The sequence below is a fragment of the Archocentrus centrarchus genome, chromosome 23 (genome assembly GCF_007364275.1).
Source record: "Archocentrus centrarchus isolate MPI-CPG fArcCen1 chromosome 23, fArcCen1, whole genome shotgun sequence".
In the NCBI taxonomy this organism is placed as follows: domain Eukaryota; kingdom Metazoa; phylum Chordata; class Actinopteri; order Cichliformes; family Cichlidae; genus Archocentrus; species Archocentrus centrarchus.
Window position 1 is genome coordinate 9,422,190 of NC_044368.1, and position 26,734 is coordinate 9,448,923.

The following is a 26,734-nucleotide window of genomic DNA, read 5'->3' on the forward strand; positions in this document are numbered from 1 at the left end:
TTCAGATAAACTATTCCTCTGCAGATGATCAGTTAGCTGTTTTACAACTACTCTTTCAAGAATTTCTTCTTCAACTTCTGGTTCTATTGAAGTCTATGGGAAAAAAAAGACTTTCTTGACCTCTGTAACTGCTGCAGAGTTTATTATCTTTGGAACTCAATTTGGGTCATACTGAATTAAATCTATTTTGTAAATTGTGGACATGCCATGTTTCAAAAAAGGACGATTAGCTGTGGCACTTTCTGCTCCCACACAAGTCAATATAAAAATGAGCAAGCGGTTTCAGGCTCACACCTGCCCCTTCTAATCACATCTGGTTTCTTGCAACCAAGATGGTGACAGCGGAAACATTCATCTTCAGGAACCAGCGGGTGACATTGCAATAGGTACATCAATCTTTTGTAAATGTCTGTGTTAGTATGCTAGCATATTTAGGCGAAAGGTTTACACATTCACAAGCAACTGGCATTTGGATTTTGACCCTTTTTTTTTTTTTTTTTTTTTTAAAAAAAGGATAACTACTACTATGTTATCATTATATGTATTTCAAGTATTTACATTGAGGTTATATTCATGCAAAGTGCTGGGTATGCTGTTATGCTAAAAGGAACAGCAGGACACAAGTTCATTCTTAGACATTTTATTTAAATTGAAGACAGTTCAAATGACATCTTATCTCAGATTATTCAGAAAAACAGTGACCAAAATTAAAAAGTGTCTTGGTTGTTTTCTTATAAAAACAGTTCTCACATTTTTTGTGTACAAAACATTAAGGAGTGTTGGCCAGGAATATTCACAGGATTCTACTTTTATTCCCCCAGTATTAAATAAAAATAAATTACCTACAGTAAATATGCAAATTTTTAGAAGAGTCATTTTCCAAAGTAAAGTAAGACCACACACCTAGAAGAACAAAAGACCAGGTATTTGGCTTCAAGCCCAAAGATATAAAGTAGTCATAGAAAAAAAAAGGTGGTATTTTGACTTTGCATTCAGAAGCTTTACCTTCTGCTCAATGTAACATAAGGATACTCTCCAAGCTTTTTACATGCCATAAATACATATCGTCCTCCTATTCATGTACAGTTATGCTAAACTGCAATACATTTTGGTTCAGTTGTATTCATGCAGCTGTTTACACCTGCATAAGGCACAGCTAGCGGTCAATAGCCACAATTAAAGCTTCTAACCCATCAGTAGTGTCTTTTAGATCTTATTCAAATAATAAAAAAAAAAGATGTTTCCAAGACACAACAATAAAATATGTTTATGCCAACTAATGTCAGATACTTTACAAACATGCAAATATGTACGGCTTCACAATTCTCATTTACCAGATCAACTTCAGGGTAAAGCCATCATTTGTGGAAAATAAGAAATGGCCAAAGAAATAATGTTTGTTTTTCGGTTTAGATGACAATAGACCTAAGGAGACGGAAGCACATGATGACATCTCTGGGAATTGGTGGCTGAATTTCATTGCCGTCCAGTCGGAGGTAGCGCAGTCGAGGAGCACTTTCGTTAAGTGAATCATCCACATCTTCGACAGACACAGGACAGACACTTGAGCCACTTACGCCTGTAAGTGAATAAAGGAAGTTAATGTGATAAGACTCATGGCAGCTTTAAACATTATCCTGCAGATAAACAATCCTTTTCCACAGATGCATAAAAACACATTTCTTCTAATTACGTGGAGTATAAATTAATTTCTGATTAAACAGAAACTACTACACTAAGCCTTACTTTTGATCCTATTGTGGTCAAGGTGAAGGTGCTCAAGGCCTGAGGGAATGAGAGGAACCTCAGTCAGCTGGTTGTGGGACAGCTGCAAGTCCAAAATGCTGGAGATGTTAAACACATTTTTGGGGACCCCACTACTACCAAGCTTGTTGTGGTTGAGCCTCACAAATGCCACTTTGGGCAAACCTTTGAAGTAGCCAGGGGGGATCTTCTCAATGTTATTGCCATCAAGGAAAAGCTGGGTGGTAGAGGGTGGTAGCCCAAGAGGCATGTTACTCAGTTGGTTCTTGGCTAGGTTGATCTGCACCAGGTTGTTCAAACCCTTCAGGCTCACTTCAGTCACAGCATCATCCATCAGCTTGTTCCCCTGGAGGTCCAGGAGAGTAAGTTTTTCCAGACCGATGAAGACACCTGCAGGAATCTTGGAGACTCGATTGCGAGACAGACGTAAATGCTCCAGGCTGGCTGGCAGAGGCGATGGTACTGAAGACAAGAGGTTGTCATCCATGTACAGGTGCACCAGGTGAGTCATTGCGCTGAGGACACCTTCTTCGACTCCCTCGCTAGTGATTTTGTTACGGTTAAGGTTCAGCCAACGGAGCTGCGTGGCATTCTTCAATGCATCTGCTGACAGAACTTCAATCATATTGCTTTGCAGATAGAGATACCATGTGTATGGAGGGATTTTAGGGATATTCTTCAAGCCTTTATTGTCACAGTAGACAGCACGAGGGAAGTTTGGCGGGCAGCGACACTCTTTAGGGCAGGCTTGAATTTGGGCAATATATTCCTCATAAGGCATGTCCTGGCTGACAGTTAACCCAACCAGGCACCAGATGCTGAGAAGCTTCAGTAGAAGTTCCATTTTGCTGCTCAGCCTGGGTTAGAAAGGGTAAAAAAAAAAGAAGAAGCATTACAGCCAGGGAGTCCTTTACAGACAAATATTTTTGCTTGAAAAATGCTAAGCAATTATTCTGACTGCCTTTTTTTTGGACTGTCTTAAGACACAATAATGAAAAGAGACTAGACATCTAATCTAAAGAGGATCAGATAGGAAGTAACATATTGAGACCTTTGAGGGATTAGGCCCATGCTGTAACTTATGACCCCTTTGAGAACTGGAGTCTGTTTTGTGACTAGCAACAGTGTTGGTAAGACATTTGATGCTGTACCTTTAAACACACAATGTATAAATCATATGGCTAGCATCATATCCATTTGAATTAGTATACTAAATGTTCACAAATTCAAAATGCATCCCAAATTAGTCTCCAGCAGTACAGTCACCTACTCTACCACTTCTAAAGACAAGCAGCCAACAGAGTGGTAGTCATCCTGGGTTATTACTTGCCTGCCAATTACATGTAAAAGTCAAAAGACCGGAAGCAAGGCCAGGTCAACTTTAATTGTATTAGGACAGCCTTGAAGCTCAGACGTAAAGGCATTGCATGTCAATTCATGTCAGCTTCAGTCTGCACATCTGATGTGTGCAAGTAAAAACACATGCATTCCAGCTAAACATGGCAAATGCACATGTGCTAACCCCTAAAACCCCCCTAAAGGAGGAGAAAAAGATGAGAGCTTGCAGAACAGCAATACAATGAAAGCACTGCAACAGAGAAGTAAAAATAAAGAAAGCAGGAATGAACAAAAATCCAAAGTCAGCCTTGCCATCTTCTATCCACTCATCTCCTAAGCCACAACTTGATTCCTCTCAGCTCCCATCTGGTGTTTGTTTAAATTCTTGATGCACTCCATGTTTGTCTGGAACTCATTTTGGGTAGCTTTCCATAGTTGGCCACACTTCAAAGACAAAGTCGGATAACCTCTGTTCAGAGATGTGCCCCTGGTTTTTCACTGTAGAAAGGCCAAAGCTTTGTGAATTGACTTTGGCACAGAATGTTTAATGCATTGGCAGCAATTTAATTCATGCTCTTAGAAAGCTGAAACCTAGTTATAAAGGCTGCAAGATTAAGTATCAACCCTATAATTCAGACAGTATAAACGTCTTTGCCTGCCAGCCCAGTCCACCTTACCTTTACCCTGTAAAGTTTCCTTTTGTGGCGTCCTATCAAGTGTGATCTCAAATGATGAGGATGCCACTCACGTCCCTCTATTTGTACCACTAGCTTTTTCATTCAGTGTGTGCAAGCCTATCACTTGGGATGACGCTAAAGCTTCTCTTGGCCAGTTAGATTCCCCCAGGATCAATGGGTATAATCCTAAATAGGTGTGTACTGTGCTAAGCCTTTTCAGTACCTAAAACATGGCACACTTAGAAACGTTAATTCAAGTGTACCTGTTCTTAGTTTGCTGACTTCCACACATAAAACCATTCCTCCCTTGGTGGTATAATTGATTTAACACCCTTCAAAAGTATCTAAGAGTCCTTACTCAACCTTTTGTGCTAATTTTATGCATCTGCTGTCCACTGTGTGAACAGGATCAGTGGCATAAACAAAAAGTACACAAATATACCTCAGTTTAATTGTAATGCACAGATGATCATCTCCAAATGTGCAAATATTGATGTTTAAAGTAGATACAGCAAGTCACCAATCCTCAAGCCTGTCTGCACAGACGGCTTGAGGACATGATCAACCAAATAAATATTTTAATGTGGGAGGTTTTACTTGGGGATATTAATTTCAGTTCAACTTGTTTTAAATAATTACAGCATTATAAAAATTGAAGCTAGTGAAATGCACATTCATGGGGATATAAATATCTCCAAGTTACCCCAAAAACACTGGGGTGGAGCAGAACATTACCGGAAAAACCTGCAAGAACTGCACAATTCTTTAATATTAGCACATAGACAGAGAATAAGGGTCATCCTCAAAGAAAATCTATGCCCCATAAAGAAACTGAAATTGTAGATAATTTATTAAGTTTATATAAGTTTTAAGGTTTAATTTTAAAATTTTCCCGAGTAAATCATCTGATATCATGAGTGAAGGCATGTTGTTCGGGGTCACTGCTAAAGCATCAAGCACAAAGTTGACGTACTCTGCTTAAGTACAAAACATTGCCGGAAGACACGAGAGGTTATGGGAGGGAAGTCAGGCTTAAGCTGAGGAGATTTTGCTGCAGGCTGGCCATGCAAATTGTTTTGCTGAAGCTAGCTGTAACAGGATTGTTGACCTTTCAACATGCGAGCCTGAGACTGTGCTAATTTCCAGTGATGACGGCAGAGACTCGAATACAACAGGATAATCCCTGCTCACTTTTGAGGATAGGAGCAACACTTATCCATGATCAGCCATGCAAGCCCATTAGAGCTCCTCTGGTGTTTGCCAGTGTGCACTTGTGTACAGCGATTATTCCTTAACACATGTTTGTGATCCTCTATGATCAGTTAAACATTCAAACATTGGTCTCAAGCACATTCAGAGGAATTATACGTCAAAGGCAAGTTGCTATCTACAGTAGTTGGAAGGACACACATTTCACATCAGCATTGCCTTCACTGTCCTACCAGGTTAGCCTGAAGCCACTCCACCTCTCCGCTAACCTGTCCAAACCTTCAGCTCTAATAAAAGGAATATAATGGCTTGTTAAGCTCACAGTGTAGTGTACAGTCTCTCAGTATGATGCAATGTTTCCTTATAAACCTTGTAGACTCAGTCAGCTCAGGCTGTGAAGAAACAGGCAGCCTGGTTGTACCCTCAAGATGCTTTCACTGTGTTACTGTACTGTGACCAAAGAGCCTTATTAGCAATGTGGGGATCAAATCAGAATTCCGTTGAATTATCTGCCTGAAAAGAGAGACTAAACCAATGTGAGAGAAACTAAACACATCAAGGTTTCAAAATAACTACTTGCACTTAAAGGATTTGAGCATGTCCATTGTGACTTTTCCTTTGTTTTTCGTGAGTCATAGAGTCATAAATCTGCAAAGTGGAAACTGTATTTACTGAAAACAAATGTTGGGTAATGTCTGCCTGACAGACTAAGGAGAAGCACATGCAGACAAATATGATAATGGTAATTTCCTGCCGGGGGCTTTGTGTCTAAGCCAGCTATGTTAATTACACAATGGCTTGTATTTGCAATATATGAGTTTTGTGGGATTGGTTCCAATTGATGGCTTTGCTGAAATCCACTTCATGACTTTGAAGCATTTGGAAAAGTTGGCATGACTTGTGGTGTCCACAAAGAAGGAAAAATGTGTTTATGGTAATTGTTACGTGGAAAAAAAAAACCACGTTTGGCATTAAAAGCAACTTTCTAAGATGTTTATTTGGAAACTTCAAAAAAACCACAGTTGTTTTTTTGCGGTTCAGTCGTTTAAAGGTGTGTGTGTCTGTCAAATGGTTGCAGATTACAAAAGTGTCCAGCTCAATCATGATCATAAGAAGAGATACTAACTGTAGATTCATAAATAGAGGCTGTCAAAGTGAAACCATATCAAAGATAAAAAAAAACAATCAAATCAGATATCTGAAAATACCCTTCCACTATTCTCTCAAACAGATTTTTATAAAAGAAAGCCAAAATTATCTCTACCTGCTATTCATGCAGCCAGGTGTGTTGTGGTTCTTGTGCTCCTCCAGTGATTAGCTGTGATGATTGCAGCCTCTGAAGCAGGCAGTGCGGCAGCCTAGCCCTGTTTCTTCTATTGTTATTGTTCTGATTCTGATTCACCCAAGGCTGCACCTTGGTCGCCGGTTGAACCGAGAAGATGGAGCATGTGTTGTTGGTGGGAGGATGATTGTGTGCGAGTTGGGATGTCCCTTTCAAAAGTCTGTGTTGCCTACTTTTTAAATTTTTTTTTGCCAGCCCAGCAGTTTTTTTCTTCCTCTTTTTTTTTTTTTTTCTTGTAGAAAATGAACTCATCCTTTTGCTGTTAAGGGTTAAATTGCCGTCATCCCATCTTTAAAAACTGGACTCCATGGAGGTTTTCCTCTTTACTCAACAATCTGGGGGATGGGTAAATGACCATTTTAGGGCACGTTTCACCTCACATGCCTTGGGATACATTTACCAGGGTACAAGGGGAGGTTAGAGGGCACTTCACATCAAACTTTTTACAGGAAAGTCTTTTTATACCTTAAGCCCTGTTTTTTTTTTTAATTTAATTTAATTTTTATTTATTTCTCCTGCATTCCCATCAGTGATACTACTCAGTAGATATTACTCGAGAATTTTTACACTCGTCACTGCCAGGAAGGGCTTCACAATACAACATTTTCTGTGTCTAGACTTAAATCAAACAAAAGGTGTGCACAGTTCTGCTCGCTTTTTTCTTGCAACTCTACCTGTGGTTTTCTAGGAATGCAAAATATTGGGCCCTCTATTATTAGGTTCATTACTTTAGTCCTATTAAATTTTAATAAAATGGCTCTTCATTCAAACTTCTTAAGGCAAAGAGGTGACAAAAAGTTAACAAGAAGGATAAAAAAAATGTCCAAGAACAATTATAGGAGAACTATAGCATGTAAGCTTAGTGGAAATCTGTAGTAAAAATTAGAAACCAGGGTGATGATAGATTGACACAGCTTATGAATAAAAACAGAGATAAACAAAAAGAGCAGCTGGAGACAGTCTGGGCTGAAGGATGATCTTTGAAACTGGGCTGCCAGGCTACAACAGCTGATTATACTTTCACCTACCATCACAAGCAGGAAGATATTAGGCTTAGGGTTTTATAAAAGACTTTATTGTCTAGACACAGGCAGCAGGAGCTCTACTCAGGATTTAAATAAGGGCGACACAGGAGGGAGTTGAGGAAATTGTCCTACACCGGGAATATAATTGTATAAAACACAGGAAATGTGAAAAATCTGTTAAAGGAAACTTGTTACATTTTCTAATAGCGGTAGCAGTGAAAAGACAGCTAATTCTTTAACCACCAGGCTTGTATCAGGTTTACCTGAGCAAAAACAGCTAAAACAGACCTTTAAATAATTCTAGTACTGAATGACATTGGGAAGTGGCATGTTTGCTGCACCCAATGACAGACAGATAACTTTTCATAATTGGGTCAAACCGACTTTTACAGCAGGATCGAATTACAAGGACCTGGCAGGATTCAAATGGGACATCTGGAATCAGTTTACGTAATAACTATAAATGCCACGTATAATCAACTAACCTACTCTCTTTAAATAGTGTTGATCTAATAAGAAACCCTAGACTAATGCTCCAAGAAAGAAGTGGCTCCAGCACATATGGTGCATATCAGCCAGGATTAGTAATGTTGTTACAGTTAGTGTACAGCTTTGCAAAGGCGCTGGTGATCCTGTATAAGCAGTAACAAGTGAATGTCAAGTACATACCTAAAGTCAGTATCTATGTTATATATTATCCCCAATGCGATACCAATCATATATAATAAGGTGTGCTTAAATTGCTTTAAAAAGAGGTTGTAGTACAAGCTTGTGCAAAAAAAAAAGAAAAAAAAAGACATGTTTTTGCTGCCAGTTACACCGGTTATTACATTTGCGGTTCCTGTCCTGCACCAGATAGATTACAGATGAGAGTGACGGATATGAAACATTTGAATCACTCTGAAATTATCTACAGCTGCTAAACCCTCAGTAAGGCTCCAATACACAGCCGTATCTTGGCCTTAAAAGCCAGAATGTTCAGAATGATAAGCATTATATTTAGGAGCTGTAATGATAGCCATGCTAATCATGTCATAAGGGAAGAATGTGCATCTGACACTTAGCATGAAGGTGAATCAAATATTAGTTAATTTTACAGATAATTCTGACCTTATTATTAACCTAAAGGGTGAAACTGATGTATGTGAATTCCTGTATAGATATTGTGTGTAAAAACAAATAGTTGTAAGGTATTAATTAAACAAGTGTTCTCAGATAAAATGTCAAATTGTGCATGTTCAAACTTCTACTGTGTTGTGACTTTCAGAGTTTTGTAGACACTATTACTAAACATGTTAAACAAGAACAGATAATGAAAAGGAGACATTTCAGCCCCTGACCATGTTTAAGATCATTTTTCTGGCAATGGTGCCAGCTGCAGTTTAACCCAATGAACAGATGAGACCAAAGTGGAGATGTGTGGGCATAATACACAATGTCACGCTTGGCTTGGATGTGATGATTTGGGCTCATTATGCACCTGCAGCACCTTGTTGACATGATCTCCTCTTTATACAACAGAGTTCTAGAGTTAAATGTGAGGCCATCTGTCAGACAGCTAACTCTTGACCAACACTGGGTCATGCAACAGGACAATGATCCCAAGCACAGTGGCAAATCTACAACAGAGTGTTTGAAAAAGAAAAGAAACAAGGTACTGCAACAGCCTAGTCAAATTCCAGACCTAAACTTTATTGAAATGCTGTGGTGGGACCTTAAGAGAACTGTGCATGTCAATAAACCTCTGTACATTAACAAATGCCCACAAACGCTGTAACGCTGTAAAAAGAGTGAGCCAAAATTCCCCTGTAATGATGTGTGAGACTGATAAAATCATATAAAAAATGATTAGTTCAGGTTATTGCTGCTAAAGGTGGTTCTACAAGCTACAAGCCGAATCATTGGTTGCACTTAATTTTTCACATGACTGCATAAAGTCCAGTGTGAGTTATATATATATATATATATATATATATATATATATATATATATATATATATATATATATATATATATATATATATATAAAATCTCCTATTTAATAATAATATTCTTGTGAATAAAAAAAGCAAACGTGCGATGTTCCAAACACATTGCATCAATTTTAAATTGCACATTCAGTCGGCATGTTTAAATGGATAGTACCTCTCTGGAAAGGAATGTGCTGGTTTTATGGCTTTCTCTCACTCGCACCATTAAACCCACATTTCTCAGACTCAGTCACTGTAAGCCTGAAAGCACATCACTCTTAAGTAGGAACCTAGAATGTGACGCTTAATATATTCCCTATAGTTTCTTTGCTGGGATGCGCAGCAGCAAAGAAAAAAAAAATTACCACTTTTGATGCCAAGTGATAACACAAGTACACTGCTGTCAGCCAAATAAAATAAAAATAAACTGTATTGGACACAGTAAGACAAGTAAGAGAAGTGAGTTTCCTCTTTTTTTTGTTTTGAAGCTCCATTGGGAATCTCTACTGTAAAAACAGTGATTTTGAAATCTTCATGGGCCACTTGTGGTTTCTATCTGAGATCTGGGAGGGTAGATTTACACCTAAAATAACTTCTATTTTTGCTGATTTATTAAGCAAATCCCTGCAGCCCCCGCATACCTCATGGACCAGCAGGTTTTGTTTTGCACAGCCGAAGCAAAATGTGCACGATAGGTTCTCTGTGCGGCTCCTTTAAAATTAATGACTAGAGTGAAACTTGTTGAAAACATAATGGAGATGAAGAGCGCTGTGCAGCGTGCTTTGAAAACTGTTCAACAATGAATGTAAATAATATGTGTAAAACATACAGGCCTTGGAGAATAAATAGAGCAATCATCCATCTCACAATACAGCCAAATAGTGTATGTGTGAAAAAATACACAAGGACAGAAGTAGTAATATTTGACTTAAGTTTAAGCCAACAAATTAAGCTCATTCTGTTCTTTTGCACATTTCACCAAGCTACATTTTTTTTTTTTTTTTTACTTTTGCAGGTTGTAATGTTTAGATAGGGGCTTGTAATTTTAATAACGACCTTAAAAGTGAATATGCTTTTAACCATGCATTTCACCAAATTCCAATTATATGAGATGGTATACCTTAGAGAAATGTTATCAGTTGTTATTTAATGGTTTATTTCATAAGCTCTCCTCCTTAGTCTTGTTTTGCAATTCCATAACCCCATAGTGGTCTTGTCATGTATAAAGTATTCATAAAAAACCATATAAATGACATCAGTTTAGTCAGATAACACCATTCTTTACATTTAGGCTAAGTGACAAAAGATTTTATACACGACTCGTAAGTTAGTTATAGGCTTATATATAGGCAGGCTTACCAATAATATCATGCAAATATTTTCAAACATAGTTTATTCAACTGTGTTTAATTTTCTCACAATAAATCCATGAACAGTTACTAAGTCAAAGGTGTCAAAATAAGTCATGGAAAAAAAATGACTAGACAGATGTAGTAATCTAATAAAATGGTTACACCATCCAATCAACATGACTGGTGCCAAGTTGACGTAATGCTGGTAAGAAACAATTATCAGGATTAAATCGCCACAACAACATAGCAATGAAAGCACCTTAACTGCAAAAGCTGTAGTTTATTATCAAAGAACGGCACTAAATGGTGAATGCAAGTAATGAAAATGTTGCATACAAATTAGCAATGTGTATGACAGCAAACAGTTAGGATTTGCTTAGTATACAGAAACAATCCTACATGATTTCTAGAATACATCATCCTATCATCTCAGGGTTACAACTTAACAGAGAAAAACATGTCAGCTTTAATAGCAATGTGTTCTGAACATAACGTTATTCGTTTAAAGAACTGTCTAGTTATTTCCAAGGAGAAAAAAGACATTCCTTATTGGTTACAGTTTTTTTTTTAATTTTTTTTTTTAAAGTCATTCATTGGAACATCATGAAATTTCTATCAAGCCAAGTTTGAATATGAAGTATGCAATATACAATGGCAGACAAGTTCACAACACGATATATTCCCTAAAACCACTTTGATGAAAATATGACTGCAACGTAGCTGCTATTTTACGCCCCACCCACCCACCCACCATTTTATTTTAAACTCTACACACTAAATCTAAGTATGCAGTCCTTATGTGCTGGTCCTTTGCACAGCAATGGATTAATAATAATAATAATATCCCCTGATTATATTATACATGCTAGACACTAAAACATACAAGACAAGGAAAAAGAGGACACAAGGACTGAATTAAGACAATGGAGAGCTCTCACCATTATTACATTGTGTCTTTATTCAGTGCACTCAAATATAAGTTTGGAATGTTTAGTGTGTGTTATAATCAAAACATAATAATTATTGCTCTCATGGACCTGTTGATTATTTACTTTGTATATTTTTGTATTGTATGTATTCTAATTTTTCTCTTTTCATGTTTCTTCCACAATGACACAGTTGATTGGTATCTACAAATACTGATAACCAGTTATTTGGAATGCTTGTTTAGTGCTTGTTGAATGTATTAATCTGTATGCATATGCATGCCTTCTATTTCACTTTGGCCAAGCTTTAGATTGGTCCCAGATTGCATAATACCTGTGTCAGAAGTGCAAAGACATGACAGTACTATGAAAGGCGTGATACTGTGACATTCAAATCCAGAAGATTACGGGCGGAGCTTTGCTATGGTAGCAGAGAAGATCTGGTCCTTACTCGAACATGATATCTGAGGCTTGGCGCAGGCAGTTGACAGAATCAGGGGGCATGCTGCTGTGTGTGATGTTGTTTCCATCAAGACGCAGATGCTTGAGACGTGAATAGTTCAGGGGTCCCATGAACTTGCAGAAGCTTGACAGGTCAAACTCTACGAATGATCAGAAAAGGGGAGATCATTATGGCTGTTAGTAGGGAAAGAATGTCCAAAATGTATTAAATTTCTTTTAACTTTCAACCCCTTAAAGTGGTATTTAAATCAGACTGCATAAAGATCGACAAATGAAAAATGAAGACAAGTCGGAAGTACCTTAAATCTTCATTCTTTTGACTCCTCTGACTCCAGCTACATAGAAGTCTATGAGAAAATGACCCTACGTTTTACTCTATTACTATTTTTTCATTCTCATCATGGGTCATCAATGGTCAAAACCAATCAGAGATGGTATAGTTACAATGTCCATCCTTTATATGCCTGCAGTCTTTAGTTCAATAGAACCTTGTGGAATTTGTGCAATATGCAATGAACTGTGCAATTGCAATCACACTACTGCTCCAACTCAAATCACATTTGCTTCTGTTTTGTTAATAATAATATTGAAAGATCATGTTTTTAAACATAAAGTGAAATAAAAAACACATTGCCTTGTGTCAATGAAGCACAGCTCTCCTCCATTCTTTTTTGGCTGAGGCTCAGAGGAAGTCACATAAATGTACCAGTAAAATATAATATAGGCTATAAAACCATGCATATTGTAGCCAGAATCCTACTTATGTAATTTCTTATGACATAAAGGGAAGTTCATTTACATTCCAAGTGAGGTTGAATTAAATTTCCCTTATCATTTAACAATGTGGATAGGGTATATATATATATATATATATATATATATATATATATATATATATATATATATATATATATATATATATATATATATATATATATATATATATATATATATATATTCCATTTTATTCTTACTAAGTATGCTGTTCTTATGTGCTGTTCCTCTGCACAGCAATGGATTAATAATAATAATAATATCCCCTGATAATAATATACTTGCTAGACACTAAAACACACAAGGCAAGAAAAAAAAGATGACACTAGGACTAAGCCACGCCCACATTTGTGCGATCCATTCGTGTCTGTATAATTTGCACAAAACTGCCCTTCTTATTAACCTAGGCCTTACTATTTTCATATGTTTACATTTACATCACATTACTGACGACAAAGGAAATCAAACTTTGATGGCACTGTAAAATTGAGAAATCTCTAAATGGCACCTTTAACAAAAAAAAAGACAAAACATTTAGAATCCAGTGATGTTACAATGCTGATCACTCACTGGTGATTTCATTTGCCTGAAGGTAGAGTTGCTCCAACTGTTCGTTGACCTCAGGGATGGACTGCAGTTTGTTGAAAGAGAGGTCCAGCTCCAACAGTGACGTCACATTGAACACTCCAGCAGGGATCCCTGAGTCCACCAGCTTGTTGTGTGAGACTCTCAAGTACTGAAGTGCAGGCAGCTTGTTTAGGTAGCCTGCTCCAATGCTTTCAATGGCATTGTGGTCAGCATAGAGCATTCCTAGTGAACTGGGGACACCAGCTGGCAGCTTCTTCAGCTTGTTGTAGCTTACATCCAATGACAGCAGCTTCTTCAGCCCTTTGAAAGCCCCTGTGATGGCATCAGAGGTTAGCTCATTGTGCTGAAGGTGGATGGATGTCAAATTCTCCTTGTCAGACAAGAGCCCAGCGGGGAACTTGGACAGCTTGTTGTCTGTAAGTCTCAGCTCTTCAAGGGCCTTTGAGGGAGGAATGATTGGCTCTATAAGGTTGTTGTAGCTGAAGAACAACTTCTCCAGAGCTGTGAGTTTGTCGATTGTGCCCTTTGATACTTTAGCATTAGTGATCTGGTTATTGTCAAGTATCAGCCAGCGCAGTGTATCAGTAACATTATCAAACACTCCTGCCTTGATCTCTTCTATCAGATTGTTCTGGAGGTACAGATACTTGATCCCTGTTGGAACTATTGGAACAAATTTGAGTTTGCGGTTGTCACAATACATGGCACTGGGGAAATTGACTGGGCAATCACACTCTTGATTGCAGTTGGGCCCTGATGGCCCCAGCACTGGAACGGGTTGGTAATCATAGTCATAATACTGACAAAGGGACAGTGTGACCAGCACAGCCAAGATGGGTACGCGGAGAGGAAACATGGCGTCTGCTGATCCAAAAGACAGAAAGGAAGGGGAGGCAGGAAATAAAATAAAAAGGTTAAAGTAGTCTAAACAACGCAATATAAAGCCATGAACTTTAACTAAGAAAAAAAAGAAAAAGAAAGAAAAAAGGAAAACACTTGTTTGGTTGAAAACACTTTCATAATTGATTTATTAGCAACATTTTCAGTTTTCAGCAGTTTAACCTTAGTTGCAGTTTAGGTAAGTATTTAAAATCAAAACATAAAAAGAGAAATAGACAAATAAACGATAAACTTTAAAATTAAAGCTTTGTTAGGATAACTCTTCATCCACCCAGCAGAATGCCACACCCACCCCCCAGTGTATTATATGATCAGTCAGGGATGACTGTTCCTTGATTTAATAATCTGTTTGAATCACATCATTATATGTGCAGCTGCACCAAACTGCTTGAGAGTTTTAATATTATTATTATTTTAAACATGGATTGAAGCAGTAACACAATGTGGATGTTCCGAGAATACACAAAAGCAAACATAAGTTTTTGAAGATATTCTTTAAGTTTGCAACATTGAAAAATGCAAAGTTATAGGTTTATAAATAGTGAATCAAACACATATAGAAGCACAAAAAAACAAACAAACTGATATTAGTTTAGGATCATGGCTCTACAAACAAAGTCTGCAGACAAAGCAAAACCAGAATAATTGAATCCAGACCCACGAAAAATGCAGACAGGCACTGGATCCAAGCGCAGCAGATTATTTTTCCAAAGTCTAAAGTCACCATAATCTGTCAAACAGTCCTAAAAATGCATATATAAACAAGAAAAAGGCAAGGCTAATGCACCTAAATGTAAACTATCAAACTTCTACCGCTTATTATTTGTTAGTGGACAGGTATTTTTTTTCCTTATCTGCTGCAGCACCAGCCAGTGCCCTGAAGCCTAGTAGTAACAGTTGGTAATCCGAGAAATAAGGAAGAAATAGTCAAACAGGAAATCACAAATCCATGCCTTCAGTCGCAAGCTTACCTGTGCTTCTCTCTCGTTGTGCGTGTGGGGTGGAGGGCCAGTAGGTAAGAAGAGTTTGGTGTTTAAAAACTAGAAGTCTCTGGAGAAAAACACAGAGAGAAAGAAGGAGAGAGGGGGAGGAGAAAGAGGGGTAGATGGAGAGACACAGAGAAGGAATGGGAAGGGGAGGAGAGGAGACGAGTAGGCGAGGGGTGGGGGTGGTGGATTGAAGGCTTCTTCAAATAACTGGAGTCAGGGCATCAGATAAATTGAAGATGTCATCAGTATGTTTGTCTGGGGAAAAAACTTCTGTAAACTAACCAAGAGCAGGTGCAACAAGTAACAGAAATAGTGCATCATATACTGCTAAAATTATAGTAGTTTTCCCTTATTATTTATACTTTTCATCATTACAATCATTTTGTTCTCCATAAATATTACAGCGTGTTTGCAAGCAAAACCAAACTTGAATTTTAGTAGGCTGTTTGTGGAAAAATTCAAAGAGCACAGAAGCTGTGTCTGGAAAAATGTGAAAGCAACCTCTGGCAGCCCCTTAACCCAGACACTGGTCATGAAAAAGAATAAATTCAGCAGTACCTCTCGAGCTGTGAATCAGGCTTTGGAAAATCTGACAAAGAGTATGAAAACAGCCAGAACAGACTTGCATAACACTTGACGTAAACATTTCTTTCTCCTCTGTTTTTGTCCAAAAGTGCAGGTCAAAGCAGATGCAATTGATCCCATATGTCTATGATATAAATTATTGTACTTTTCGTTGTTGCACCCTTCATTTTCCTTCTCCACTCTGTTTTACAGAGAATCTCTGTAATATATTCCTTTATAAACAAACAGTAAGACAAGAGAAGAATGTGGCCAACAGTGGACATAACTTCTGTAAATGGTGCAGCTGAATAAGGGGGGGTTGGGAGAAAAAGGTGACATGTTTCTCCCATTTGTTGGTGGTCATCCATCACACCATCAATGCATTCCAGGGATTGGTGTCTGGATTTAATTGGTTGCAGTACAGCCTGTTACCCTACTCACAAACGCCTTCCTTGACACATGCCTCAAATTCTGCGGAGAAAACTCCCACCTTTAAATTATAACAATATATCTGATTTTCTAAAATATTTTCTCCAACAACAGATACTTTTGTAATCGCGAGAGGGATTTTTAAGGAAGCCATGAGATGAGGATTTGGCTTTGAATGAATATTACTGCACTGCATTTTGACTTTTTAACTGTTGGTCCTCAATAAACATCATGGCATTCACAGGGTTCATATGGAGCTATGTGATTGCACAATCACTTTTAACCTACTGACATGAGTACAATTGCACAAATTAAAAGACCAATGAAGCAGTTGTGCAGACTTGTAAACATTTTCCCGTGCAGATTTTGGAGAGGCGGGACTCCTCATGTCTCTTCAAAGAGCTTATGATGAATAGTTTGAAGGAAACACGATTGAAACCAGAAAACTAAAACTAAACTACTTTTGAAGAAACATTAACCCTTTGGCAGTCAACCATATCACTGATATGATCACTGACAGCAATTGTTTTTACTGTACTGTAACTCCAGGCAGTCCTGTAAAAAATGTAAAACTTGCCCATGATTCAAAAGCTTGTAGAACCACTGCAGCAATAATCTAACATATTTTTTTTCTGAACAAGGTTCTCAGTCTCTCACATTGTTGTTGAGGAATTTTGGCCCACTCTTCTTTACAATGTTTTATTCCTGTAACCCTGTAGGGGTTCTATTCTTTGTCAGCATTTCAGTTTAGATTTGCTGCTGTACTTGGGATCATTGTTCTATTGCATGACCCAGTTTGGGCCAAGCTGTTGGAAAGAAGGCCTCACATTTGACTCTAGAATAGAATGGTTGACTCAACGACTGCAACGTGGCACTGTGCATTATGGCCAGACATCTCCATTTTGGACTCATCTGTCCAAAGAACATTGTTCCAGAAGTCTTGTGATGTGTCCAGCTGCAAGTCTACAAATCTAAGCTGTGCTGCCATGTTCTTCTTTTGGAGAGAAGATGCTTTCTCCTGATAACCCTTCCAATCAAACCATACTTGTTCAGTCTTTTTCTAATTGTGCTGTCATGAACTTAAACATTTAACATGCTGACATCTGAGATGTTTCTGGCACATCAATGTGTGCCATTGCCAGAAGGTTTGCTGTATCTCCCAGCATAGTCTTAAGAGCATGAAGGAGATACCAGGAGACAGGCAGTTACTCTAGGTGAGCTGGACAGGGCCACAGAAGGTCCTTAATCCATCAGCAAGATGAGTAAAGCAAGAGCCCTACAAAATGACCTCCAGCAGGCCACTGGTGTGAACGTCTCTGACTAAATAAAGAGAAACAGACTTCATGACAGTGGCCTGAGGACCTGACATCCTCTAGAGGGCCCTGTGCTCACTGCCCGGCACTGTGGAACCTGATCGGAATTTGCCATAGAACGCCAGAATTGGCAGCTCCACCACTGGTGCCCTGTGCTAAGAACAGGTTCACCCTGAGCACATGTGACAGACTAGAAAGGATCTGAAGAAGCTGTGGAGACTGTTGTGCTGCCTGTAATATCATTCAGCATGACCAGTTTGGTGGTAGGTCAGTGATGGTCTAGGCAACGGCACCTGACTGCAATTAAATCCTTGGACCCAGTGTCAGACTCTACACTGGTGCAATGGGTCCTGGGTTCTTCCTGGTGCATGACAATGCCCAACCTCATGTGGTGAGAGCATACAGGCAATTTCTGGAGGATGAATGAATTAATACCATTGACTAGCCTTCACACCTCTGGGTGTGAAGGCTTTTGTCCATCCAGTGCTGCTGGGTTGCACCTCAGACTATCCAGGAGCTCCGTGATGACCTGAGCCAGATCTGGGGAATTTTCTCCCAGATCTTGACCATCTGTCGTCTCATTAGAGGCATGTTCTGATGTTTACAGGCATGCATACAAGCATTTTGGGGGCCATACAAACTACTGAGTACTATTTTGAGTTGCTGCAATGAAATTTCAGCAAAATGGACTAGCCTGCCTCATTATTTTTTCACTTTGATTTTCATTTTTGGGGTGTCTTTGAATTCAGGTTGATAATTTTAATTTCCATCAAACAATGTGTCATTATTTCATTTCTAACACAGTCCATATGTGTATAGATATCCAACCAATTTTTTCCCCATTGAGATCTGATGTGTTTTCAAAATGTTCCTTTATTTTTTTTTAGCAGTGTATATCCAGTATACTCTCTAGCATTGCAGCTGGTCAGCTTTATTAAATGTTCAGTAGCTAGTACCTTCATCTGTTTAGTGAGGTAGGAGCCAGGTAAGAACACTGTTACAGTTGCTGGAAACAGTTCATGCAGGCAGTAAAACTAATTAGTTGAAGTTGTGGGCCATAAACTAGACAATAAGCTTTAAATTGCTGATGAGTTCTGCTGAGATGGCAGAAAATTAGCACTGGTTTCCTCATTATGAGTGAGTCTTTTCCCACTGCACATTTAATTCATTGTTACTTGAAATTGGGAACCATAATCTAAAGTGCACAAACAATAAAACCCCTTGATAATAGGCATCTTTGCATAGTTCAAAGGGGAAAACCCCCTCATATACTGAATAAAAATATTTTTTCAATGGTCTCAGCACAGTTGCCACAAACTGCCCAAAATATTTATTTCTTTGAGGCATCTGTGTTTTTACCGCTGTTATTGGAACTGTTTTGTATGAACTTCCAGACTGTTCATTTAGTTGAGGCAAGAAAACAGACATTTTGTCATTTTGCTTAGTCACTATGTCTCTTCCTGAATGTGTTGATGTCTGCCTTATGCTTTCACATCCTTTCCATGATGACTTAAAATGGCTTTTCAAGACTGTTTTCCTAATACTTCATTTATTAATGGTAACTTGTGTAATTTTTATGTATGAATTTTTATATATATCTTGAATATAACATTATTCTATTCATCAAATTATATATATATATATACACACACACACACACACATATATATATATATATATATATATATGTGTGTGTGTGTGTGTGTGTGTATATATATATATATATATATATATATATATATATATATATATATATATATATATATATATATATATATATATATACATATATATATATATATACATATATATATATATACATATATATATACACACACACACACACATATATATATATACTCAATGTAGAATTCTTCCTTTGTTGTGACAATTCTTAATTTGATCTTTCTTTAATACTAGCTTTGATATTAGAATTCTTAGAAGCTTAGAATTCTCAGTGTGTTGGTAGAATTCTTCCTTTGTTGTAACAATTCTTAGAAGCACACACACACACATGCACACACACACACACACATATATATATATATATATATATATATATATATATATATATATATATATATATATATATATATATATATATATATATATATATACACATATATATATATATACACATATATATATATATTAGGGCTGGGACTTTAACGCGTTAATTTCGATTAATAAATTACGGGGAAATTAACGAATTAAAAATTCATTTTAACGCACTTTGCACCGTGGAACGTTTCTCAGTGCACGAGTTCCTGGCATACAGATTATATCGACGCACAATGTCCAAATTCAGGGGCTGCATCCTGCGAAGGACCCGGCCCACGTCCTTCAGAGCCCACGAAGACCGCAAAGGGAGGACATGAGTGGCTAGCCTTCATATCAGCGTCACCTGTCCTCACCTCTGCGTAGCTCATGTCGCCTAGCAACCATGAGTGTGAAGCACAGCTGTGTAAAAGCAGCTGGTTAAACGGAGAACGAACTTTTTCTCCTTTTTGTGGTTTAATTTTAAGTCTTTCAAAATAAGAATCAGAATCTTTATTGTCATTGTACACAGAAGTTGCACAACGAAATTTAAAATGCATTCCTTTCTAGGTGCCTCAGACAATAAATAATAAAATAATAAAAATATGAGTGATAAAAATGATTACTAAAATACAGTGCACAATAGTAAATTAAGACGAATCTAGCCCCAATACACACACCAACGCACGCACACAGTCAGCACTACCACCCCACATCACTGTCCAAACCACACAGAGTTCAGTTCAATGATAGCCCTGGCATAAAAGCTGTTCCTCAGTCTGTTTGTTCTGGCCTTCATTGTCCTGAAACGTCTGCCTGATGGCAGTAGCTGAAACAAGGAGTGTCCAGGGTGTGAGGGGTCCTGGAGGATGTTCTGTGCCCTCCTCTGGCAGCGGGCATTGAACAGTTCCTGGAGGGAGGGCAGGGGACAGCCTATGATCTTTTGAGCCGTGTTGATGATTCGCTGGAGTGTTTTCCTGTCTGCTGCTGTGCAGCTGTTGAACCACACGCACAGACAGTAGGTCAGGATGCTCTCTACACAGCAACGGTAGAAGGACACCAGCAGATTCTGGGTCAGATAGTTGCTCCTAAGAACCCTCAGGAAATGCAGTCTCTGTTGGGCCTTCCTGACAATGCTGGTCGTATTGATACTCCAGGTCAAATCATCCTGCAGATGTACTCCCAGGAACCTAAAATCTGAAACCAGCTCCACTTCATCCCCCTCGATGAACAGAGGTTGAATGACATGTGTTGTCCTCCTAAAGTCTACTACCATCTCCTTTGTCTTAGTGGTGTTCAGGATCAAGTTATTCTCACTGCACCACCTTGACAGCCGCTGCACCTCGTCCCGGTATGCTGACTCATCCCCGCCTGATATGAGCCCCACCACAGTGGTGTCATCCGCAAACTTAATGATGCAGTTACTGGCATGTATGGAGGTGCAGTCATGTGTGTAGAGGGTGAAGAGTAGGGGACTCAGCACACAGCCCTGTGGAGAGCCGGTGCTGAGGCTGATGGCTGAAGAGAGGTGGGGACCTACTCTTACCCTCTGGGAACGGTCTGTCAGGAAGTCCTTGATCCAAAGACAGGTGGAGCGTGGTATCCCCAGATCTGACAGTTTAGTCACCAGTCTGCCAGGAAGGATGGTGTTAAACGCCGAGCTGAAGTCCACAAAGAGCAGCCGAGCGTAGTTCCCCCCCTGCTCCAGGTGAGAGAAGGCAGAGTGGAGGGCCGTGGCAATGGCGTCCTCTGTGGACCGGTTGGCTCTGTAGGCAAACTGGTGGGGGTCTAGTCTGGGAGAGAGACTGGAGATGACGTGAGCCCGGACAAGCTTTTCAAAGCACTTCATAACAATTGGTGTGAGTGCTACTGGCCTGTAGTCATTCAAACCTTTGATAGTGTTCTTCTTGGGGATGGGGACGATAATGGAGGACTTCAGGCAGGAAGGGACAGCAGCCTGGCTCAGGGACTGGTTAAAAATGCTGGTAAAAATACCAGCCAGCTGAGCCGCACAGACCTTCAGTATCCGTCCAGAGACACCATCGGGCCCCACAGCTTTCCTGGGGTTCACAGTTTCCAGCATACGCCTCACCTCTTGCTCTTGCAGCCTGAGGATGCTGCTGCTGCCTGCTGAGGGATGTTGGATGGCTGTCTCTGATTGCTGTACCTCAAAGCGTGCAAAGAAGCTGTTCAGCTCCTCTGCCAGATTGATGTTACGCTGATCAACTAACAGGCTGGGTTTGTAGTTCTGTTAAAACAAGCATGACACATTTCAACATCAAGGAATACAGCTGAGAGAATGATTAATTTCCAACTATAACAAGTGAGACATTAATGTTGAATAAAACTATCCAGTTACGATGCTTAACTTTAATTTCAGGAGTTTGCTTATCACAGGAGTACTTCCACCCTTCGTTGGTCTGTGTAGTAGACTGGTGGGAAAATAAAATTTTGAAGTTTAAGCTTATGTATATTGATTCATTCATCAACCAAACTTAAATTAATATTTCTCATGTCAAATATTGAAATGTGATTAATTTCGATTAATTAATTACAAAGCTTGTAATTAATTCAATTAATTTTTTTAATCGAGTCCCACCCCTAATATATATATAAAAATTTATATCACTTCTTTCAAAGTTCAAAGTAATGACATGAAGTTATCTACATTTTAAAAGCTACAATGAACCCTACTTCATCCAAAAGTATTATATATTGATTAATGACTGATTAGTTTAAAAGGATAAAGCTTAGAATCAACCACTCAAACCAGGGTGACATAGTCATACATCCCATATGTGTCTGACAGAACAGATACAGATGTAAATATGAATCTGTGCTGTTATCTACACAGGTGGCTCAATGGCTAAGCGTAAATCACTGGGGGCTGAAAATATGTGAAAAACTGTTGTTCCTCTAATTGCCACTTGAGGTTGGCTCCCAAACACTGACTGGATTTTAAAGATATGTTGTATTGCCAAAAGTATTCACTCACCCATCCAAATAATTGACCAAGGACCTAGGCATGCAGACTGCCTCCATAAATGCTTGTGAAAGAACGGGTTGTTCTCAGGAGCTCAGTGAATTCCAGTGTAGTACTGGGTTAGGATGCCACCTTTGAAACAAGTTCAGTTGTGAAATGTCATTGAAACTAAATATTCCACAGTCAATTGTTATATTATGGCAAAGTGGGAGCGATTGGAAACAACAGCAACTCAGCCACACAGGCACATAGTGCACAACTTTCTGTGGAGTCAGTCGCTACAGACCTCCAAACTTCATATGGCTCTCAGATTAGCTCAAGAACAGTGTGTAGAGAGCTTCATGGAATGGGTTTCCATGGCTGAGCAGCTGCATCCAAACAATACATCACAAGCACAATGCAAAGCGTCAGATACCACTGAACTCTAGAACAGTGGATACGTGTTCTCTGGACTGACAAATCACTCTTCTCTGTCTGGCAATCTGATGGATGGGTCTTGGTTTTGCGATTGCCAGGTGAACTTTACTTGTCTGAATTCATTGCGCCAAGTATAAAGTTTGGCAGCGGGTGGGATAAAAGAACTCTTAGTGCTTCAGCAAACCAAGATATTTTGGACAATTTCATGCTCCCAACTTTGTGGGAACAGTTTGGAGATGGCCCCTTCCTGTTCCAGTGTGCACACCAGTGCATAAAGTAAGATCCATAAAGACATGGATGAGTGAGTTTGGTGTGGAAGAAACTGACCGGCCTGCACAGAGTCCTGACCACAGCCCAATAGTACACCTTTGGGATGAGCTAGAGGGGAGACTGCGAACCAGGCCTTCTCATCCAACATGGATGGAAGAATGGTCACAAATTTCCATAAAAACACTCCTAAACCTTGTGGAAAGCCTTCGCAGAAGAGTTGAAGCTGTTACAGCTGCAAAGGGAGGGCTGACATCATACTAAACCCTTTGGATTAAGAATGGGATGTCAGGCAAGTTCATGATTGTGAAAACAGACAAGCAAATATTATATAATACTACTAACAACTATCCTGACATCATCCATTGGTTAGTGAGGTCCTGTTGTGACTTCAAATTTTCCTGGTTGCCATCTTGGTGTTTTGAACCAAACATGATGAGATGGAACTGAATGATAAACCTATGAACACTTCACACTCATATGATCAGTCACAAGGCTGGCCCACCTTATGTTACAGTCACACTAGAAAAAACAGTCTCTGGAGCTTGAAAAAGGCGACTGGACTTCTTTTTGTTTCTTGAAGACGTTTCACCTCTCATCCGAAAGGCTTCTTCAGTTCTCAACCAAATGGTGGAGAGACCCAGGTATTTAAACCCCTGTGGGCGTAGTCCCCTGGAGGTGGTTATGACCCTCTATTGATCATGTGCTTGAACACATGTGCCCAGGTGTGAAGGGGGCGTGGGTCATATTTAATCAGTGGTTTCAGTTGAAACCAACTTAGGACTCCGCTCCATTGTTTCCTGTGGCCTATTGAGGTCACTGGAACAAAGGTGTGAATGGGGGTTGAGACGTCTGGGAAGGGAGCTCAGGACAGCACTGTAAGCGGGGGAAAGTTGGTGACGTAATCCACCTCCTCTGTTCAATGATGGTTGTTCACAGTGGACATAGATGGCTTCTTTCACTCCTCTTTCAAACCATCTGTTTTCCCTGTCCAAAATGTGGACATTGGCATCCTCAAAAGAGTGCCCTTTTTCCTTCAGATGCAGATGTACTGCTGAATCTTGTCCTGTCGAAGTGGCTCTTCTATGTTGTGCCATTCGTTTGTGAAGAGGCTGTTTGGTTTCACCAATGTAGAGGTCCGAGCACTCTTCACTGCACTGAACAGCATACACTACATCGCTGATCTTGTGTTTGGCGGGTTTGTCCTTGGGATGAACCAGTTTTTGTCTTAGGGTGTGACTTGGTTTGAAGTATACTGAGATGTCATGCTTGGAGAAAATTCTTCTGAGTTTCTCTGACAAGCCTGACACATATGGGATGACAATGTTGTTCCTCTTGTCCTTCCCATTCTCTGTAGTTTGTGTTTGGCCTTCATTCCTGTGCATCTTAGCTGATTTGATGAAGGCCCAGTTGGGGTAACCGCATGTTTTGAGGGCTTTCTTAATGTGTGTGTGTTCCTTATGCTTCCCTTCTGCCTTAGAGGGAACACTTTCCGCACGGTGTTGTAGGGTCCTGATCACCCCAAGTTTGTGTTCCAGAGGGTGGTGGGAGTCAAAGAGGAGATACTGGTCTGTGTGTGTGGGCTTCCGGTAAACTTCAATGTTGAGGCTTCCATCTTCCTCGATAAGCACCGCACAGTCCAGGAATGGTAACTTGTTATCTCTGGTGTCCTCCCTGGTAAAACGTATGTATTTATCCACTGAGTTAATGTGACGAGTGAAGGCTTCTACTTCTCGGGTTTTGATTTTGACCCAGGTGTCATCTACATATCTGTACCAGTGGCTAGGTGCCGTCCCTTTGAAAGAACCAAGAGCTTTACTTTCCACTTCCTCCATGTAAAGGTTGGCTACAATGGGAGACACTGGGGAGCCCATGGCACATCCATGCTTCTGTCTGTAGAATCCATCATTGTATTTAAAATATGTTGTGGTAAGGCAGAGATCTAAAAGTGCACAAATCTGATCTGGGGTGAAGCTGGTTCTGTTCAGTAAGGAATCGTCTTCCTGTAGTCGTCTTCTGACGGTCTCCACTGCCTCAGTTGTAGGTATGCAAGTGAAAAGTGAAACCACATCGAAGGACACCATGGTTTCATCTGGATCCAGTACAAGATTCTGGACCTTGTTAGTGGATGTGTGGTGGATTTTGCTGAGTCTGGTGCTGAGTCTGGTGGAGTCTGGTGGAAAGGGACTCAAGAAAGCTAGCGGACTACAGGAACCACCTTCGTTTCAACTTGAGATGCAGACAGTCCAGACTGGTTCCCAAGAGTTTGCACCTTGGGTCCACAGTAAAAGGACATAGAGCTGACCAAATTCTATGGAGAGCACAGAACCACCTTTTAAGTGAAAGGATAAGACAGGTCCATTTCACCATAGATGCACTCCAGAACAAAATCCACCAGACTCAGCAGAAACTCTCATCACTCTTACCTCACACCATCGCAGAAGAAGTTTCTACATTTGTGGACAAAGCCCAGCTCGCACAACACATCAAAGGCAAGGAAAGACAACTACGTAAATTTCAAACTCTGCAAACCAAGGCATACCATTCATCTGTTAACAAACAGGACGACACGATAAGCAATGGAAACCAAGGAAAGTGGGTGAAGAACCTATCAGACAGGGTCCTCACCAAACCAGAAGAAAATGTGCTAGCCAAAGGACTCAACTTTGCCATAGCCCCACAACAGCTTCCTATAGTAGACCTCATCACAGCAACAGAAACCGCTATAAGAAATAACAAACTTTCTCATCCTGTAGCAGAACAGATCAGGATGAAAGTTTCAGCCACTCTCGCCAGTGCAAGACTTCCTCCATCCAACCTCACCATTCAGGAGAAGAAGGCCATCACAGCCCTAAGCAAGGATCCAAACATCACCATACTGCCAGCCGACAAGGGGAGGTGCACGGTTGTGCTGAATTCATCGGATTACCACAACAAAATTACTACACTCCTCAGTGACAACAATACTTATGAGGTCTTGAGACGTGATCCCACAAGCAACTACAAGAAAAAAGTTGTTTGCTGCCTGCAACAACTTGAAAAGGAAAAAGCCATTGACCGCCCCACTTACTACCGCCTGTACCCTGGAGAAGCCACTCCATGCATTTATGGACTCCCAAAGATCCACAAAGAAGGAGTCCCACTTCGACCCATTATCAGCAGTATAAACTCGGTCACCTACAACATTTCCAAACACCTCGCCACCATCTTATCACCGCTTGTTGGCATCACACCCCACCACATTGAAAACTCTACAGATTTTACTAACAAGGTCCAGAATCTTGTACTGGATCCAGATGAAACCATGGTGTCCTTCGATGTGGTTTCACTTTTCACTTGCATACCTACAACTGAGGCAGTGGAGACCGTCAGAAGACGACTACAGGAAGACGATTCCTTACTGAACAG

The 26,734-nt window shown here is 39.7% G+C and overlaps 2 protein-coding genes across 3 annotated transcripts; both read right to left on the reverse strand.

The window, feature by feature from the left end:
- Nucleotides 1-624: 624 nt before the first annotated feature.
- kera (keratocan) lies at nt 625-3,913 on the reverse strand. The gene is made up of 3 exons (XM_030720052.1): nt 3,780-3,913; nt 1,747-2,621; nt 625-1,579 (listed from the first exon to the last, which is right to left on the reverse strand). The coding sequence occupies exons 2-3, from the start codon at nt 2,606-2,608 to the stop codon at nt 1,410-1,412; spliced, it is 1,032 nt and encodes a 343-aa protein (XP_030575912.1). The 5' UTR covers nt 2,609-2,621; nt 3,780-3,913; the 3' UTR covers nt 625-1,409.
- Nucleotides 3,914-10,701: 6,788 nt separating this feature from the next.
- On the reverse strand, nt 10,702-15,457 carry lum (lumican). Of its 2 annotated transcripts, none has more exons than XM_030720690.1 (3): nt 15,299-15,457; nt 13,410-14,288; nt 10,702-12,205 (listed from the first exon to the last, which is right to left on the reverse strand). In XM_030720690.1, exons 2-3 carry the CDS (start codon nt 14,281-14,283, stop codon nt 12,051-12,053), a joined length of 1,029 nt encoding a protein of 342 aa, XP_030576550.1. In that variant the 5' UTR covers nt 14,284-14,288; nt 15,299-15,457; the 3' UTR covers nt 10,702-12,050. The 2 variants fall into 2 exon arrangements, with proteins under 2 accessions (XP_030576550.1, XP_030576551.1); XM_030720691.1 differs by having other exon boundaries at nt 13,410-14,291; nt 15,299-15,441.
- Nucleotides 15,458-26,734: the final 11,277 nt, after the last annotated feature.